This window comes from Centruroides sculpturatus, unplaced genomic scaffold (genome assembly GCF_000671375.1).
Source record: "Centruroides sculpturatus isolate CEXI.00-Female unplaced genomic scaffold, Cexi_2.0 scaffold1025, whole genome shotgun sequence".
Classification (NCBI taxonomy): Eukaryota; Metazoa; Arthropoda; class Arachnida; order Scorpiones; family Buthidae; genus Centruroides; species Centruroides sculpturatus.
Genome location: NW_019385163.1, coordinates 261205 through 281944, shown reverse-complemented (window position 1 = coordinate 281944; position 20740 = coordinate 261205). Strand labels below are relative to the sequence as shown.

The window sequence follows — 20740 nt, the reverse complement described above, 5'->3', positions numbered from 1 at the left end:
TATAAATGATTAATATCAAATATAATATACAAAACATATAAAGTATAAACAAATTTTTCTGTAAGGTCTAAAATAAATTATGTAGTACTGTATAATTATGCCCTTTTTAAAAGATTAATAATTACAATATAATTAATTTCTAAGTTATACTAAGACAACATGCAACTCTGTCATACTGTGACAGAACTGAGGCAGAGCCAGAAAGAAAGGAGCTACCCTTGCACTTGTTAGGTACAGAACAGGTGAGACTTGTATGGCGATCATAATCCTACACATGATTGACCTGGATCTAATACAGTACGCAAAATGTACAGACATCATCAACAACTCTTGGGTTCAGAAGGAACTCAATAGGCATCCTAATACTATGTTTACACTAGAAAAAGTAAACAAGTTTAATTCATTAAACTAGTTTAGCAGTTATAGTATGAACAGAATTAGTTCAGCCAAACTAGTTTAAAACATCACAAAGCTGTTTAAATGCAATTATCTAGGAAGTTTAAACTTGAAGAGTAGTCAAGCTTTCTTGTTGGACAGGGATCTTGAACAGAACTGCATGTGCTGTCACTATGAAAATATAATTTCATAACCTGAAAATCTGGATGCTGTTTTGATCAGAACTGATTTCAATACATTTATGTAACATGTAGATTAAGTAAATGAAACTCACTCTATATTTTAATTAATGTATATTGCCATTTGATTTGATAGCAAATGTGGTTGTTGTGCCAAGAGGCAGGAAGTTATTTAACCGAGTTCATTAAAATTATTTCTAAATAAGTTTAACTTTCCTAACGTAAACATAGTGTAACAATCTCAGCCAGGTTGCATTGACAAAACTATGTCAAACTGCTGGTTAACTCATGGATAACTTTTTGAAGAAATGAAAGGTTCCCAATTACAATATAATAACGGATGATAAATACAAAAACCAGAAAGCACATTTTAAAGGATACATTTCCAGACACACTATGCACAAAATCTGTCACATCATATCAAGTCAGGTTGCAAACTTTTGACACAGACTACTTACATCAACATTATCAAGTAGCAAATGCAATACATCAAAAGCTTGCATGCAAATACAACCATACTACATATACAGATCCTAGATGGTCATAGAAAACAACCTACAAAAATATACTATGACAAGTCAATCAATCATAGACAAAACAAGATCACACATATGTACTGTACATTGTGAATGTTTGATACATAATAGAAATATTGTGGCTACAAGATACAATATGTCTATAATGTGCCTTTATCGAGATCAGTATATCAATAAAGCAAAATACATTAATTTACAAAAGTACAAGGTAATGCCTACAAAAGGTTAGAGATGACTGCCACCATTTATAACAACAAAATATATAAATTGAAAAATTAGTAAATACTCCACACTTGCTCAGGAAATATAGTACTGTACATATGCAGAATGAATAGAGTACTTATTGTGCTTGTGTTCTTTTCTTGCACAGGTGTCATACCACATAGACTATAGAAAAGCCTAGAAATATTAGGACTTAATAATAGCAGATACATCACATTATAAAATCAACCATGCTGAACACATGCCACACAGTTAGAAATTCTTAAAGACAGAGATATACACAAACATCACATAACCATAGTAATCAGTAGCAAGTAGTCTTAATTAACAGATCACTATTATTATTTCATGATTGAAATATTATATCTTAATACAATTATATATTTTACTAAAAAATTATTCTCATGGTATGGTGATAAGACATTTCAATAATATCATTTCATTTTTTATAGATTCTAATATACACTGACAATTACTGTAAACCTAATACAATGAAAGTTACATTTGTTTGCTCTAATAGAAACTAAACTCTTCTCATTTTCAACAATTCAAGATTTATTAACAAAAATATTTTGCTCTAAATTTAGATAAGATATTTTTATATCATTCACTGCTTCCTTTTTCAATAAATTAAAAATAAAATGATAAAAGAAAGCAATATGCCTAATTTTAAAACAAACCAATGATAGATATATGATATAAACAACTGACTGCAATCTATAAGAATGAACATTATTTAAATTATAAAATTATACAGAAAAATTTGAACAGCTTCATAGCATCTCCTGTCAACCCATTCCTTGGTCTTAAGAAAGAAAGGAGAAAAAATATTGGCAATAACAAATTAACATTCTCTCATAGAAAAGAAGTACCCTTAAGGTCCCTCTACTATTTGCTAAACTAAAATCTAGGAGAAAAGTCCTCATCAAGTGCGATCTAAAGAATTCAAACTTAAATACTGAAACACCCTCATTCAGATATCCTGATATATTGACTTACACTTAAATAAATACTACTGTATTAAAAATTACAATTTCATTATGTAATAAAACTTTATGTTGAACTATTATAATTATTAGAACTTGCCTCTTCTATCTAGAATTCTTCCAATTTGGTCAAATTCATCATCTAATTTCTTATTTAATGTATCAGACATTGGCTCGCCATCTTCCATGTCATCGTCGTCATTAAACCACATTTCTTCGTCTTCGTCTAACTGCCGGGGATCCCTACGAAATCGGTTATTCCTTAAAATGGAGGGCATGCTGCAAAAATTTAAATATATGTTTAAAAAAAAACAGTAAACTAAATTAAAATAATTTTTTTTTAATTTAAAAAAAGAAAAACAAAAATTATACATTTATACTCTATATTGTTTTTGTATTTTACTTTGTATTATCATAATATGAAACATGTTTCAATTTTACAGAGGACAATTTCTTACTAAATTAAATTAAATTGTGCACAGTTACAAATTCCACATGAAACATTACTTTATTCCCAAATGATTTTTAAATATTTAAAATTTCATTATTTTCATTAATTACTTGACCTCTTCCATCTCAGGGAAATGAATCATAAAATTATTTATTGTTTTTGCTGACAAAAATAATGTTAATGAATTGAACACGATGATTTTTCCTCTCTGCTATTATCTTTGACAAAAGAGTATTTTCATGTAATATTTTAATTTTGTTTTATGAACTATAGTTTATTTTGATATGAATATATCACAAAACTATGTGTGTGTGTAGTACATTAAAATAATACTACTGGTAAATTTTTCTATATATCTGAACCAAAACAGTCCTGATTAAATTGTTTAACCAAAGTAGATTATGAAGAAATACTTAACCAAGAGAATGTAATATATAAGTTTGTTCTACAAATCTTTGCTGGGTGTTGCAAGCTATTTGAAATATCTATAGTTAATAGAAGTTTCAAAAAAATTTACTTTGATTATTTCTCATTAAAATACAAATTTTAAAGAAAATTTAAAATTTTAGTTGCAATCACATATTTACAATTGCATAATAAATAATATTGGTAGTAAAATTAAGTGTTTTATTGTGTGTTCAATAACTAATTCTAGCCTTAAAACAAAGCACAGTTGACCCCCTATAACACTGTTGATAATTCCGTTTTATATGAATTCCATGTTGTACGAGTCACTTAGATTTTACAAATACGTGTGCTGGGCTGTGAACGGCTCGCGTATTTGTAAAATCTAAGTGACTCGTACAACATGAAATTCATATAAAACGGAATTATCAACAGTGTTATAGGGGAGTCAACTGTACTATACAGTACACTTTACAAGATAATGCATCCAAATCTAGTTTAATGATTTACCAAACATTCCATATTATCAGATATTTAATTATCTGAAATAACTTTGGTTTGCTTTACTTTGGATAATCAGAACTTTGTTGTACATGAAATAATAAGTATATTATTACTCATCATTGATCATTACCAGTGGCGTGCGATGACATTTGATGGTAGGGAAGCTATGCTGACCCTGGATAGAATCATTGGAAGCATTATACAATACTTTGGTGTGTAGCATCCATCAGCTAAACTGCCAGAGGTTGGTGCTCTGTAAAATGCATGCGTGAATGCGTGTAATCTGGCTGCTTTACACCATTCAGATTTTTGGCTGTGTAAGCTGTCCTGTATTAGACAATACACAGCTTCCATTGGGAATATGCATATATGAATTTATATTGCAATAGCAATCTCATTATTGTTTTTCACATGTGTAGAAATTTGTAATAAGATACATAATGCAGTTATAATAAAATATTAATTTTAATTAATTCAAAGTATGTTAAAATATGAAAATAATCGCACAATATGTATGTATATTTTAGAAAATACAAGGGAAGTGGCGCTTCCACAGCTTCCATGGACGGCATGCCACAGATCATTACTCATATTAATGATCTTTTACATGAATTTAATTGCAAGATTTTCAAAAAAATTTTCAAGAACAGAGAACCCATAAACAATTCTTAATTCTTTAAACTTTATTCTGAAATCAGAAATATAAACATAATTATAACTACTAACTATAACCAATCAATAATGATTACTATTTTATGAATGTCAACTCCCTTGTTTAAAATAATCTTATGTTCTACTATCTTTTCACAATTATAGACAGTAAAACATTAATTAAGCAGTCTAGAGCAAATGAAAGCAAAAATTTAGTAGTGTTTTGCAAAATCTGAATTTGCTTGATAATTGTCAACTGGACTAATTAACATTTTTTATTTTATTTTTATAAAATATATTTGACACAGTGAAATGCTTTCATATACCAAAAACTGTTTTGGAAAAATAATTTAAGTTTATCATTTCAAATAAATAACTAACCTGTCAAGAGATGAACGATCTTTTAACCTGTCTTGATGTTGTTCATAACGTAATCGAAGAGATTTAAATGTTTGAACATAATCAACTTTGTCCAAAATTTTGCCATACTTTTCTACTACGTGGGTACATAAGGATTTTACATCTTCCTGAAATATAAATAATTAAAACAATATTTAATTTTATCCAATTTCATATTAAATATATTCTTATTTATAATTTCAAACATTTTTATGAATTACAATTAAAATAAATAATCTATAATCATAAGAAAACAGAACTTAGAATATTCTAATTTATTTCATTAATATATTATTGAAAAGAAAAACACATATTAAAGTAACGTATTGAAAACTGAATGTCAGTAAGAGATAATGTTTTTGAAATTAAGGCATTCTGCAATAGAAAAGATGATAATGAAAAGTTACAAGAAGTTAATAAAATTAAAACACAACTACATTGTATATCTAAAAGCCTTATAACTTTAAAATGTAGAAGAACTAGTACTTATATTCTTATCAATTTCATAGTTATTTTCCTCATCAGTAATAACATTAGTAAAAATAAATTTTATAGTGATTTTACTCATATCACTTTTATATATCATTAATTGATACACTATATTAATATAATAAATATAAATACAACTTTTGTACAAAGAAAAATTCTTTGTTTCAGTCATTTTTTCGTTGTTCACATTTTTATTTAAAATGTATCATGTGATTGTGGCAAGAACACCAGAGGACACTTTTATCATTTTTTGCATTTTAACTACGGAGGCAGTAGCCTAAAACTAAAGGTCGTCTCCGTGAGTATTTGTGTTTTTTAATGAACTGCTGATGGTGCGAACAACGAAAAAATGACTGAAACAAAGAATTTTTCTTTGGAAAAAGTTGTATTTATATTTATTATATTAATATTAAATAATCGTTGGCCATGTAAACTTATTATTTTTATTTAAAACTAGCTGCAAGGACCCGCTTCGCTGGGTTTTTATTTGTATGTAATATAGTTTTTTTTATATATATATATAAAAGACTGTTTTTCTAAGTAATCTAGAATCTAGCTGCAAGGACCCGGTTCGCTGGGCAAAAAGTAACGATAGTGAAGATTAAGATAATTACATTATAGCCAATCTTACCCGTTTTCACAGAATGCAAGAATTAGGTCCCCCGTTTCCAGACTAATTAGAGAATTTTTACGTTTAGTCAAACAAACTATTTTCAACATTTCTGGAATGTTTACAATCGTTCTATAATCGAACCAATATTTGAATTTTATGTTCGAATTTAATTCAAGCAAAACATTCGAAATAGAAAGCCACTTTCAACCACTTTCAGCCTCATATCTCCTGCACCCTTATAGCTATCGAGACGCAACCACCCCTATGCATGAATGGAGACTTGGGGCTACCACCACATACAAACAGCATTCACGTGCGATGTGTACTTTTTGCGTAAAAGTGAAATATAGGGACACACACGTCCATATATATATTGATGATACATTATAACTGAATATTATCATTTGGAGAAAAACTACAGTTGAACAAGTGAAATGATAAGCATCAAATTTAATTTTACTTTGTCCCATTTAATGTAAGAGAATTTTGTATATTTAACACACAAACAACTCAACAAACTCAATTTTTGATTAAAGTCAAACAATCTGTCAAAATATTGTGCTATGATTAAACTAAGTTAATAATTAGATAGGATAAATTTAATTCAACTAGCTACATTAAAATCACAGTAATAGAAAGTACATTTGTATAGAAATTTCCCACTCTTTTGGCATACCAGAGAGGGAAGAAAGTTTTATCCTGGAATGTTGCTCATTTTGAGAAATTAGCAAAAACTTGCAAACTTCATGAAATCACACCAAATGCCAATGTCACAAATTATGCAAATTTTTGTCAAATTCACAACAGAGGTATTTTGAATTGCTTATTTCATAAAATTGGAATTTTATAACATATACTGAGGTGTATGTGTACAGTGTAATGTGGGAGAGAGTTGTAAAAAGTATACCACTGTACACAATAAAGAGGAGGGGTTAAAACATTGTCTATACAGACATGGTATTAGTGGCATATAAATTTCTTCTTATAAGTTTACTTTTCTAGTTGTGTGAATAAACTATCAGTTAAAATATGTTTGTAGATCTTTTTATAAGGTCATTTCTTCAATTTCATGGTGGGTCTGTGGAACTGTTGTATACTTAACTAAAGGGAAGGAGATTTGCCAAAAGTACATCATTGAACACAATAGAGAGGAAGGGGATCAAAAGGTTCTGAAAAACTGCACACACAATTAATGGACAGCCCTATTTGTAATTCTAAATATATTTGTCATTTCTGAGTAATAATTTAACATTAAACAATTAATATTCAAAAACAAATTAACACACCAGGAACTAATGTATTATCATTCTTATAAATTTATTTTTTGAATCAACACATTAATCTAATTTTGAAACTAAATATGTAAATTAACATATAGTATATTTTGATGTAATTAATAAGTTAATTTAATTAACCAATTACTATGTATATGATCTACTATCTTTTGGTATTAATCAAATATTATATTACTTAGTTTTTCATTAATTAATGTAATGTTGGATAGTATAAATCCTGAGTTAGACCAAAGATAAGCCATTGACGTTAACATTTAATGAGAGTTAAACAGTAATTTTATATTAGTTAAGATTTAAATAGCTGTTACATTAAATGCTGGATTAAGACTTAAGAATATATAAAGAAAAAGTAAGTACCTACAGCAAAATCTTGTTATGAAGTTTCTTAAATTAGAAACTCCGTAACAAGGTAAAAGGAAAAAAATACATGCTTTCACTATACATAAGATCATAAATTTACCATAATTCTGCACTAGTTGAACAGCACAATTCACAATTTGGCACAACTGCCAATTTTGTGAATTTAACAAGAATATTGCCAAATCTGTGAAATTGGCACATCAATTAGAGATTTCTTAAATTATGCAAATTTTTACTTATTTTATGAAATGAGCAACATTCTTAAGTTTGGCATAACACATGAATAAAATAAATGTCTTTACTTTTATATAGGTAAATGTCTCTTCAATCCGAACAAAATTTCGGTAGACTTTCTCACAGCTCTACAGGTTAAAAATCTCCTTTATTGTTTTTCACATATGCATTTCGGGCAAGTTTAATTTTCCTGCCCCTCTTCAGTGCTTAAGATTTTCCCACATGTTCATTCATCCTTTTTACAGTACTTGTACTATCAATTTACAATGTTTTCAAATTTATAATTTCCTCTTAAGGGTGTTTTACATCGAAATCCGTACTATTATGCTACACAAATGTTTTTCTTTAAAAGTGTCACAACAATAACAGAGTAGTATACGTTGTATAAACTTTAAAAAGGTTCAACATACAATAAAATTTTTCATTTACACGACAATGTATAATCTTAGAAATATTAGAAAATTATTAGAAATTAGAAAATTAATATTAGAAAATTAGAAAAACAATAAAGGAGATTTTTAACCTGTAGAGCTGTGAGAAAGTCTACCGAAATTTTGTTCGGATTGAAGAGACATTTACCTATATAATACGTAATACAGCTACCATTTAAAATTCAACAAGTCTTTACTTTTATCTTATTCATATACTATATCACGCCTATAAAATTTAATACACATATGACAATTAAAATTATGAACTGCAATTTTGCCCTCAGGTCAAGATATACATTCTATCCTAAACATAAATTTTATGTTTAATTTAAAAATGGCAGACAGTATATTTACAATATATATAAAATACAAAAGTTATAAAAAACAACAAGGGCTGAAACAAAGACTTTTTTATGCTTTTATATTTTATATATATTGTAAATTATATAGTTAAATTTCATAATTAAATACAGTCGACCCCCCTATAATGCGGATTTGTATATCGCGGCAAAAAAATTGCGACCGCATTTGTATAAAGACGCTAAAAGAGACTCATAAAATGCGGTAAAACGTCATCGCCGACTCGTGTCGCGGCAGGATTGGTCGAATCTGGACCAATAGTAGATGAGCAGCCGAACTACTTACATGCTATGGAGAGTTTAGGTGGGTAAGTTGAGTTTACTATCATCTGTACAGTATATAAATTAAGTACTGTATGTCTAATACAGTACTGTAATTTTATACATTTCTTGTGAAAAAAACATCTCTTATTCAACGGCCATAAAAATTATTTCTATTAACTATGTCTCCAAAGTTCAGCGAATTTTTCACAGAAAAATAACTTATCAGAAAATGCGCCCGCCGTTCGATGTACTGCTCTGCGATGAAAACAAGCTTAAGCAATGGTGCCATAGAATGGTGCACACTTGGTAAGTAATCCTACAATTTTTTGTTTATAGCATAGTTTATACGGATTATTCCCAAAAAATTATACATGTTTTGGAAATGTTGAGTCAAATTAGTCTAGACTTGATTAATTTTATGGAAGAAAACCTTTCAAACAGCCGTAGTCCGTAAACAGCACACATGCTGGGCTGTGATTNATTAAAAAAATTTTTTTTTTTTTAAAGTAAGATTTTCTAGATCCCAAATTCCAATCTCTTCTATTATTATATATTACAAAGTTTTCATTCTTTTCTGTAAGTGATCAAAATAAATATATCAAACAAACCAAATTTTTAAGTGAAAACATGCATTCTTTGATCGGTTTATCAAAGAATTTTTTCTTTATTATATTTACTATTTTTGAGATAAAATAACAATAAATACTCACCAAGAACAAGGAATGTATGCTTTGACTGCATGAGTACCAAAATCCTGCGCAACAAATCCTTATGAAGGATGTAATTTTTAATATGATAAGTATGATGTTCCACGCAAAAAGATAGAAGCTCCAGTATTAAACCGAGTAACTGTGCAGTTTGTATATCTTCTAAAAAGACAAATTTTTAATATAAATATTAATTAAGACAATTTGTTCTAAAAAATATATATACACATATACATAACATTATATAATGAAATTCACAAAATAAAGAAAATATTACCAAACATTATATTTATATCTTAAAATAGAAAGAGATTTAAAAAAGATCTTTTATTACTCACTACTTTAATAAATTCAAACATTTCAATAACAGCAGAATCTAATAGATTATATCTTCCATTGTTCCTCTTAAAGGCATCGATTACAGGTGCAAACAAATTTCCATTTACAATATACCGATTATAAAATTCGTCTTTGAGACCAATTATTTTCCGCATAAAACGCAGGGCACCTATTTAATAATAAAAATTTTTTAAATTATTTATGACTTTAATTAAAAATTTTACATGCTATTTGAAAAAACAGATTATTATTAGAATGTTTCTTCACAGTACAAACTGCAAAACAGATTTAAATGAAATGAAATACAAAGAAAATTTAATATAAATACTTTTATTCCTGAATTTTGACTTGAATATGGGACAGATCACTTTTCACACAAATGTAAATATAAGTTTGAATATCTGGCCTCATGAATATAGTTTTTGGAAGGAAACATTTAAAAGTGCATTCTATAATTGTGGTTATTTCATAGAATATCAAACTTATTTTTCTTTCATCAATATTGATGTAATTTAGTACAAATAATTATATAAACAGATTATTTAAATTGTTTATTTCTTCATGAAATGCTTTTATTCAAAATGAAATGTAACTCTTATGCAAAAAGATTTATTGTTGGCCATTGACTTTTTATTGCTTTTATACTCTATTTTTAAATATTTATTACATGTTTTTATAATATATATACAGACTTCTCTTTCTTCAAAATCCTAGTTTTAATTTTGACAAAAAATTTTCTTTTATTTTTTAGTAAAAAAATAATAACTAATTTAAGTCATAAATTAAAAGGAAAAACAAAACAATAAAAATATTTTTAAGATATAAATGCATTAACACAGATGGTCAATTTAAAACTTCTGAAAAAAATATTAAATTAATTATTTTTTTTTTAATGATAAGAGCATAAGTTTATCAAAGCAATACTGATTCTAGTAATCATTACTTCTTGTCTAATTATAGTGAAGTATTGTCATCATTGTTGTCATCCCATCATCATAAGAAACAATCTGAACTTAAATTTAACAAGTAAAACGGCAAAACCATATTTGGGACAAGACTATGTCTTGGACACTCACTACTAAGCAGAATCACTTTGACACTCAAGGCGGGCCTCGTTCTCATTCTCCAATCTTCTTTGTTATTGCTGCTTTTGGGCGCGATCGTTCAAACTTTGTTGTCCACGATGCACTTTCAATGAAATTAACCTATCCAATTTCGAAATTTCTCTCAGTTGCGTGTTGGTCCAGATTGAATTTTTGTCAATGCATAACAAAAATTTCCCGTTTTTGAAAAAAATAATCGTGGCTATTGTATTGTCTGAAATTATTTTTTTATTTTGCACAAACAATATACAGTTTAACCCAATTATAATGTCATTGAATGTAATGACAACCCTAATATAACGTTAAATTTTTATCTGTCCTATGATTTTACCATACTAGATAATGTTAAAAAACCCACCTGTAACGACATAAAACTGTTTTAACCAGGGCTGTGGAGTCGCGTAAAAATCTACCGACTCCAACTCCGACTCTTCCTTATCATCCGACTCCGACTCCACAGCCCTGGTTTTAACGTCATATTTAAAGCACTCCAAAATTACATTACAAATTTTATATAACATAGAAGAAACTATGTGTTCAGTCCTAAGGTCAGAGTTCACTCCTTAGAATGACTGTAGTTGGTACTCTCCCCAACCAGACTTCAGTGGGGTGAGGTGCCTGTTTTGCCTGTTTGTAGAAGAGGGTCGCCATTTTGTATATTATTTTGACTTGGTTCTCAGTTCCCTGACTACCTACGAGTCTGGATTTATGCGCAAATGATTTGGGCTCCTAATGCTCTGTGCCAAATATCAACTCTCAGTTGATATTTGGCACAGAGTATTAGGCACCTCACCCCACTGAAGTCAGGTTGGGGAGAGTACCACCTACAGTCATTCTAAGGAGTGAACTCTGACCTTAGGACATGTACACCTTCATACCTCTAAGCTGATAATATTGACCGGCAGTACGATTTTATAAACAAGATATAGTCTTGTCAATTATTATTTTTTAACACATTTTGAAAAAATCAGATTTACCATTATTTATTCTGAAAAGTGTTTTAAAAAACTTGATTAAAAAGATAAATACTGCTGTTTAGAGTTATGAAAACAATTTCCATGTTGGAAAGCTATATAGATGTATAGGCAGATGCATATGAACAACAAAAGTTTTTCAATCTTGAATTTTCATTATTATGTTTATTTTTGACCAACATTTCAAACTATCATATGCCATTTATTGGAACACCATTCTGAAGTTTCAATAAAACTTGAAATTACAAAATTTGAATGGCTTTTGATGTGTTACAAAAAAATTTCAGTTACCAGAACACTATTTTGTACAGAAAAGCACACCAGGCAATATAGAATTATTCTATTTAATAATGATACAAAAATCTTCATTCATAAAATGTAAAATGCCATAAATTAATGTAAATAATATGATAACGACAAGTTTTCAATAAATACTTGAATCACAAATGACATAAACATGCTTTTTCTTCTGGTTCTAATTAGATTTGCTATGTTGAAGGATTTAACACATGATTAACAAATTGATTTCTTAATGCTGCTATTATCAACTCTGCAATTAAAACAGTTATCTCAGTTCAGAATATTAAAAAAAATTTTTTTTTTTTAAAGTAAGATTTTCTAGATCCCAAATTCCAATCTCTTCTATTATTATATATTACAAAGTTTTCATTCTTTTCTGTAAGTGATCAAAATAAATATATCAAACAAACCAAATTTTTAAGTGAAAACATGCATTCTTTGATCGGTTTATCAAAGAATTTTTTCTTTATTATATTTACTATTTTTGAGATAAAATAACAATAAATACTCACCAAGAACAAGGAATGTATGCTTTGACTGCATGAGTACCAAAATCCTGCGCAACAAATCCTTATGAAGGATGTAATTTTTAATATGATAAGTATGATGTTCCACGCAAAAAGATAGAAGCTCCAGTATTAAACCGAGTAACTGTGCAGTTTGTATATCTTCTAAAAAGACAAATTTTTAATATAAATATTAATTAAGACAATTTGTTCTAAAAAATATATATACACATATACATAACATTATATAATGAAATTCACAAAATAAAGAAATGTAATGGAAAATAAATATATATATGGCATTTTCCATATACATTAACTTATTTGTTTTAATAGAAGAGAAAATGACAAACTCAATATTTTCAGGAACCCAATGTTTATTAAAACATGAATTCTGGAATATGAGTGACTTTAAAACTCATATTATATAAAATAATTTATTATTTAACATACAAGCTAAGAAAAACTTATAAAATATTCTAAACACAATTTATGTCATGAAAATTTGATATACATTCATATACAACAGTATGATACACTATAAATTTAATAGAATATAAACAAAATTATAACTTAATCAAGAACAAAATGTATTCTGATGATTATTTATCACAAAGAACCTTTTACAATCCAAAAGGCCACATTTCCTTTCAGAGGGATCTTATAAAACCATATATGTTGTATAACAAGTTGTGTTAGTATGTACACATTCAGTACACATACATCAAAAATACATATAAAATCATATTTAGATGGCTATTTTTATTAAAAACAAAAATACACTTTCATAACTGAAAATTCTTGGGCCCACCAGTGACCAAGTGGATAAAACCACCAACCACTAACCATGGATTTGTAGCTTGGCTTTGGCCATGGACAATTTTTCTCATATGTCAAACAATAAATAAAGGCCAGTTTTTCCATATAAAGTCCTCCATGAGGAATCCATCCTTGGCAGATTGCTATGTTGCAAACCAAATGAAAATTCATGACAGCAAAATTAAACCTGTGTCATTTTATGTTGTTATCAGATCATGCTAGAAGTTACTAAAGATTGCAGCAACCTATCTATAATTTAACTTTTTTAGACAGTTTCATTTTTAAATCAACTAAACTGAAATAAATATTTAATATATTTTAAATTTCATCAGTTTTTTTTTAATTGTTTAATAGTTAGTTCTTTTAGATTTTACATGCTTTTAACATGTCCAAAATTTATTAAATATATTGTACAAATGCCGTAGATTCTTGATAGTTCAAGGCACTACCACCCTAAAGTTAAAGTACAATATACTCAACCAGAACATGTGAAAATTACATATTTGGGCGATTTGCATTTGGTGTATGGGCCTGCAGATTGTAGTGGGCCAGCTGCACAGCGATTGTATGTGGAACAATATCCGATGAGGCGTATTCCCAGCCATAATTTCTTTGCAAGCCTGCACCAGAGGTTAGCTGTTTCTGTGTACATCACCGCTTCAGGAAAGCATTTCTGACCTTGCATTGCTATACGATTCTGAGTCGTCAGGATGCATCCCACCCCTCTTAGAAGTTCTGAAACGTTTAACTGAGACACCCTTATATATTCTGTATACTTCAAGTTTTCAATAATTTGAGGTTGTCTCATTCCCAACCAATTTGAACTATCTACTGCATTCCTTAATATTACTATTAATTTTAGTTTATAAAAAAAAAACAACTAATATTTCTGTTGGATAAAAATATATGCAAAATAGACATTTTTATTTATCATATTTAGTGTAATTTATATAGTAATAGTTGCTGTCTTTAAAACTGTCAAGGAGATTCATCTCTGTTTCTTACACAAGCTTAATTCATATGCTCAATACTGTCTGAATAGAAAATAGTTAAGTTTAGTCTACTGAGTAAATTAATCTTTATATATAATTTGCAGTTCTTTTATATTTTCAACTATTGAAAAGGGAACAGTGATATTATTCTTTTGTAACAATAATAATTATTTTTAATTGCAATTTTTCAAAACATTTACTAATCATCTACAAATAGTTTGTTCATTATGAAATGCATAAAAAATAATGATAATGATAAAAATCCCTACAATATAAATTTTTCTCATATTTTTTGCTTGAAAAATTAGGATTTTAATACTTAAGAATCTATTTAGTAAGAGATTAATATAAAATATTTAAAAACAACTCATTTTTTCAGTTTTAGAACAGTATTATATTTAATACAGGAAAAATAAATTTTCAATGTGACACATTTTCCATTATATAACAATCACAATAAGTTCTCTGTTGTTACAAACTTTAAACAAAATTTAAATTCAATTTATTTATTCTAGTTTATTATACAAAAACTTGTTTAATTGGAAAATATTTGCATAAATGCATAATAAATCATTAAATCATAATCCAAATTATTGATGATATATATATAATCAGGTTAATTTACAAAAATAACATAACATATAAAGAGTACAGAAGCTGAAATCTTTATATAAGCACCAAATTTTCATTTACCTTTCAACTTCCAGCACATAAAACTGAATGCAACTACCACTGGCTTTGACTAGTTTAAATATTTTCAAATGTTAGGAAGCTTAGTAGAACCATAGTTCTTATTCTTTAGCTGAAAATGGTCTCCAAAGAGGCAGAAAACATTTGTCTTAGAATACCTTTAGTGCTGGAAGTTGGGTGGTAAACAAAAATTTGGTTTTTATAACACAACATTCTTGACAATTTCTTAATGTTAAAAAAATAAAAGGATCCATTGATTGTAATACAGTAGAGCATCAATTATCCAAATGTCGATCAACCAAAACATCGGTTAACTGAAGCGTTCCAGTCGGACTGTGTCATGCTGAATTGAATGTTTTTGATACTAGATTAACTTCTGAAGTATAATTTTTTTTGTTTTTATATTTTTCAATATATTTATTTTGTTTGTACAAAATAAAGAAATAATTTTTAATAATACAATAGCCAGGATTATTATTTTAAAAAGTTTACATTAGGCTTAACACCGATGAAAATTCAACGCGAAGCAACACGCAACAGAGAAAAATTTAAACATGGGATATATTAACATACTATTATTGGGATATACTAATATACTTTATTAATAATGTATTTTTTCATATATAATCATTTATCCGAACAACCCCAGTTCCCAATTGATTCGGATAATCAATGCTCTACTGCACTTTCATGCTCATCATGAAATAGTTTAAAGATAATTAAGAAGCCAAATATACAGTGTAACAAAACTCCATGCCAATATTTTAGGGTCAAAAATAAGCTTAAAATTCTGTATAAACATTTTTAAAACTCCACTTTGTTTTCAAGATCTGACCTGACAAAAAAGACACCTTTCAAAATTTTCTGCTGAAGTACTAACAAACACTTCGGTTGTCAACTTTTTAAACTAATACTTCTGTCAATGATTTTAGGTAAGTAGACTACTGTAATAAAATAAAGCCTTATTCACTTTAAGATTTTGCAGTACCACTCTGCTTTACAGTATTAAAAATAGTTGGAAAGCAAGAGTTTTTCAATGTAAATTTACTTTGAATAACATTTCATTTTTTTAAATAAAATTAAACAATAAATTCACAAGAACTGCTCAAAATGGCCTTCACGTACTTGGAAACATAATTGTATACAGTGGCCAAATGCAAACAAGTTCAATTTCCATGTATTCAAAAATACCCTTTTCAATATTTAAAATAAAACTTTAGTTTTACCTGCTGGTAACACAAAAGTGGAAAACAAACAGTGATATCCTTTTGGAGGGAGATTTAAAATTGATTTCAAAAATAATTTTTGACAGCCAATCTTAAAAAAAAAGTTTGTACAGGATTTCAATCTTATTTTTGACCATAGAATTTATCCCTGAAATATCGACACAGAATTTCATTATACCCCATATAAATAAATAGAATCTTATAATACATATGTATAATAAAACAAAATCACATATTTCAATAGTAGCAACAATTCATTAGAAATCAATTTCCATATTTCCATCAATTGAATTAAAAAGTTTTTGCTTGATGTGAAAATTTCAACCAAATTGACTAGATAAATGAATCTCTACAGCATTTGCAATCCATACAATTATTGATATCTACCTTAATGTAATCTGTGCATCAAGATATTAATAAGATTTACAGGAACAAAGAATTATAATGTTATTCTTAGCTATTGCAATTGAAATAAAAAATGGGATAAGTTAAGGCAGGGGTCTCCAATATTTCTCTCAGATGAGCCACATGAGCTCCAAAAGACAAGTCTAGGAGCCAGATAAAAAAGATATGGACAAACATATAACTAAAACCTTATTCTTGCCGAGAAATATAATTTATTTGAAACAAACGTTTTCAGCCTGATTCACATGCTGAAAACATTTCTCGGCAAGAATAAAATGTTAGTTATATGTATAGTGATTTGCTGAGTACTTTATGATATTGATATGGACAAAAATCAAATTTTTTTTATTTCTGAATAACAATGGACATAAATAAATCAATGTGAAATTTCCAGTTACTTTTTGGAAAGAATGTCATCGAAACTGGAGATAAATTTTGTGGCACCCAATATTTAACTCTCCTTTAAATATTCATTAGACAGCAATGTTCTGTATTTTATTTTTACATATTTCATTTTTTAAAAAATTTGTATGCAAAAATATACAAAAGTAAAAATAAAAAATATTCCCTCATACATCAAAATTTACACCAATTCAAATTATCACGGCATTTTATTAATTCGTACATAATATGATTATTTACAAACACAAACAAATCAGAAAAAGGTGTACTTTCTTTAAATCTGTTTGTTTGGTGCAATTTTGGAAAAAATATAACATCATGGATGCCATAGGAAATATCAGCTTCGCTTGGCAAGAATTAACTGATAAATGTACAAACAAAGTGTGGAAGAAGTTATGGCTGAAGGCATCCAAGAATTCTCAATAAAAGCCTATCACTGTATTGTTAGATTGACCAAACTTAACCTAATCGATACAGCAGGAATAGGAGATGTAGATGAACACAATATTGAGGAGTTACCGCAGGTTTCTGGTGAGAGTCTTACCAACGACAATCGTCAATAACTGGCAGAACAAGAAATCCATGTGGAACTGAAAAATAGAGATTCTGAAAACAAAGAACCCAAAAAATTTCTCTACAGATTTCCTTAGTAAATTCGGAATTGTTAATCAAATTGTAGTGAATGATCTAGATTTTGAAAGGAGTGCAAAAGCAAAACAGGGTGTTTTGGATGCAATCTTCTGCTACCGACATTTGCTTAAGGAAAGAAAAAAGTGACAAATGAAACTTCACGTCTTTATTGTATTAAAAAAAAAAAACCAAGAATTTCAGAAAAGTCAGGATCTTTGTCACAAAAAATAAACTATTAATTAATATAAAAAAATGAACTAATCAATATATTATTATACATTTCTGTGTGCATATTTTTGTGTGTTATTTAACATATATTATTATACAAATTAATATAAAAATAACTTAAAATTAAAGTAAAATTTTTTTATTTTCAGTTGCGTGTTCCCCTATCCCTATTTATTTTATGTTAAAATGACCTCGTTTAACGCTACATTAAGTGGGGTCTTACTGTACTTATATAATTGAGAAGTCAGCTGGAATTTTATTTATCAAGTTTCTATTCTTTGAACTAGTATGTGTGTTCATGATAAAATTGTAAGTGAACACAAACTATTTGGGTTAGATATATATGTTTTGGAAAATTATATTTGGCCCATGGGTCATAGGATGGAGACACTCAAATTAGAAGATTATCTAATCGTAACAATTTGAGATCAGAAATGGCTAACTTAAGGGTCTATTTAGATTTTATTTACTTATAACCATTAACTCAACTCTAAAACCTCAATTTTATATTGCCTTAATATAGAATTGAATGAAAAAAAAAAACTGATTCAAGCTTCAGACTGCAAGATAAAAGCATATAAAAAAATTTCTATTAAATTTATGTTTAAACAATCTTATTAAAGAATTTTATTGAAAAAATTATTATACAATTTAAGTAATCTGTCAATTTGCTAGTCAAGACCCTTTCAATAATCCAATGCCAGTGTTGCTCCCTCGCTGTCTGTAATTGAAGCAGCAGCAGTACTGAATATGCTTGATTCATTGTGAAACATCACATAATACATAAAAGTTATACTGGATAAATGGTAGAGTAAATAAAAATAATTACAGATTAAACTATCACAGTTATTTTGTGAGACATTGACATGTAAAGAGCATGAATAGTGAGTATTGTAAAAATAAATGTATATATTTATTTCCTTTATTATATTACAGCTATGTATATATATATTTCTGGTGTTTATTTTCTGTGACTGGCTTACCTAAAATGCTTAATACTCATTTAGTATTTTAGATAAGTCAGTCATAGCACAGCTATATATCTATCAGATAAACAATTGTGCAATAAGCAGAGGGTCAGGGGTTAATCCCTTCTGACCACTTACAATGGAACAGGTTGGTAAAACCCGATCTCTGTCGGATGGCTAGGAGGGCAAAGCGAGTGGAAAGTGCATCAGAAAGTTGGCAAGTCCAATGATAGACAACAGGTTATAACAATAAGAAAACATTTATTGAATGACTAAGCTAGGTCACATACGGCGATAACAACATATATAGGTTAAATGCGATTAAATATGAGTTAACTATACAAAGGACCGCTCTTAACAGCTTTACCGGCTATTTTAACATTGAACAGAAATAATTAATCAAGTAACAAACACCTTATTCGTTGCCAAGGGAGTTTATTAAAAACGAACGTTTTCAATCTACTCCATAGATCATCCTCAGGTTGAAACATTCGAATTTGGAATAACAAAAAATAGAACACCAAATTCAAACAGATAAATACCAACAACGTAGCAACTAATTAAAATAAAAATTAAAGCTTTTACATAAATGTACAACTATTAAATGTTATTATAAGCCGATATCCGTTAACCAATAAAAATCATTAAGGTTCCCATAACGTGATTGCGGATATGGTGCAATTCAAGAGCTACTTGCAACTCTTTAACTACTATTGTAGGATCTTGTGCAACCAGAACACTGCTATCCAGTAGGGAGGAGATATAACCGTGCAACCGTTGCAAGATATAGCTCTGATGGATGAAGAAGTGGGAACAATATTAGATTACGAGAGTTTATACCCTTCAATTAAAATTGAGTCTTGTTTGGAAACATTAATAGCATTCTTGTTTAAAGGAAATGCAGAGTTGATACACCACAGGAACGAAGTTTTAGATATGGCTAACCTTGTATGCTGTGAATCCTTCTTTGACTTTGAAAGCCAAACGTACAAACAAAACAGGGGAGTTCCTATGGGAAGCCCAATATCGGGGCTTCTATGCAAATTGGTGGTTAGAAAAATAGAGGAAAAGGTTGCACATAGCTTCAGAAATGATATTGTTTACTTCAAGAGATATGTGGACGATATCTTCATACTATGGAAAAGTAATCGAGGAATCAGTAATTTTATAGAAAGAACCAACGATAACAAAGACGGCCTAAACCTGAAGCTAGAGCAGAAAAATTCCATAGTCATACATTTCTTGGATATCAATATCTTCTTTAAGAAAGGGCATTTATCTATTAATATGTATACCAAACCAACACATAGCCCATTCTACATTCCTGCGCAGTCCAATGATCCATTTCGTTATAAATTAGCAGCTTTTCGTGCCTTAGTCAGAAGGGCTTTTCTATATTGTGATAACATTATTGACAGAAATAAAGAAATGAAAAGGATTATGCAGATAGAAGAAACCTTGGGCTACAGGAGAAACATAATCGCTGGCATTATTAGAAAATTTGAGATAGGCGATACAAGGGCCTAGTAAATACACAAAGTGTACATTCAACAAAAATGTAAGAACCGTCATGAAGGAGATTGCGGACAGTAAAGGATCAACGTTGATCTTAAAACGAGCTCCGAATCTGTATAAGATTCTAAGAAATGATAAAGGGGATATTAAGAAGGGAGATAA

At 28.6% G+C, this 20740-nt stretch overlaps 1 protein-coding gene across 1 annotated transcript in view; it reads right to left on the bottom strand.

Moving 5' to 3' along the window:
- LOC111635630 (serine/threonine-protein phosphatase 4 regulatory subunit 3-like) overlaps positions 1 to 20740 on the bottom strand; it is a 110569-nt gene that overhangs the window by 3703 nt on the left and 86126 nt on the right. Inside the window, 4 exon segments of the mRNA XM_023380646.1 lie at positions 2420 to 2598; positions 4712 to 4857; positions 9820 to 9989; positions 12710 to 12868. Coding sequence (XP_023236414.1) covers positions 2420 to 2598; positions 4712 to 4857; positions 9820 to 9989; positions 12710 to 12868 — 654 coding nt within the window.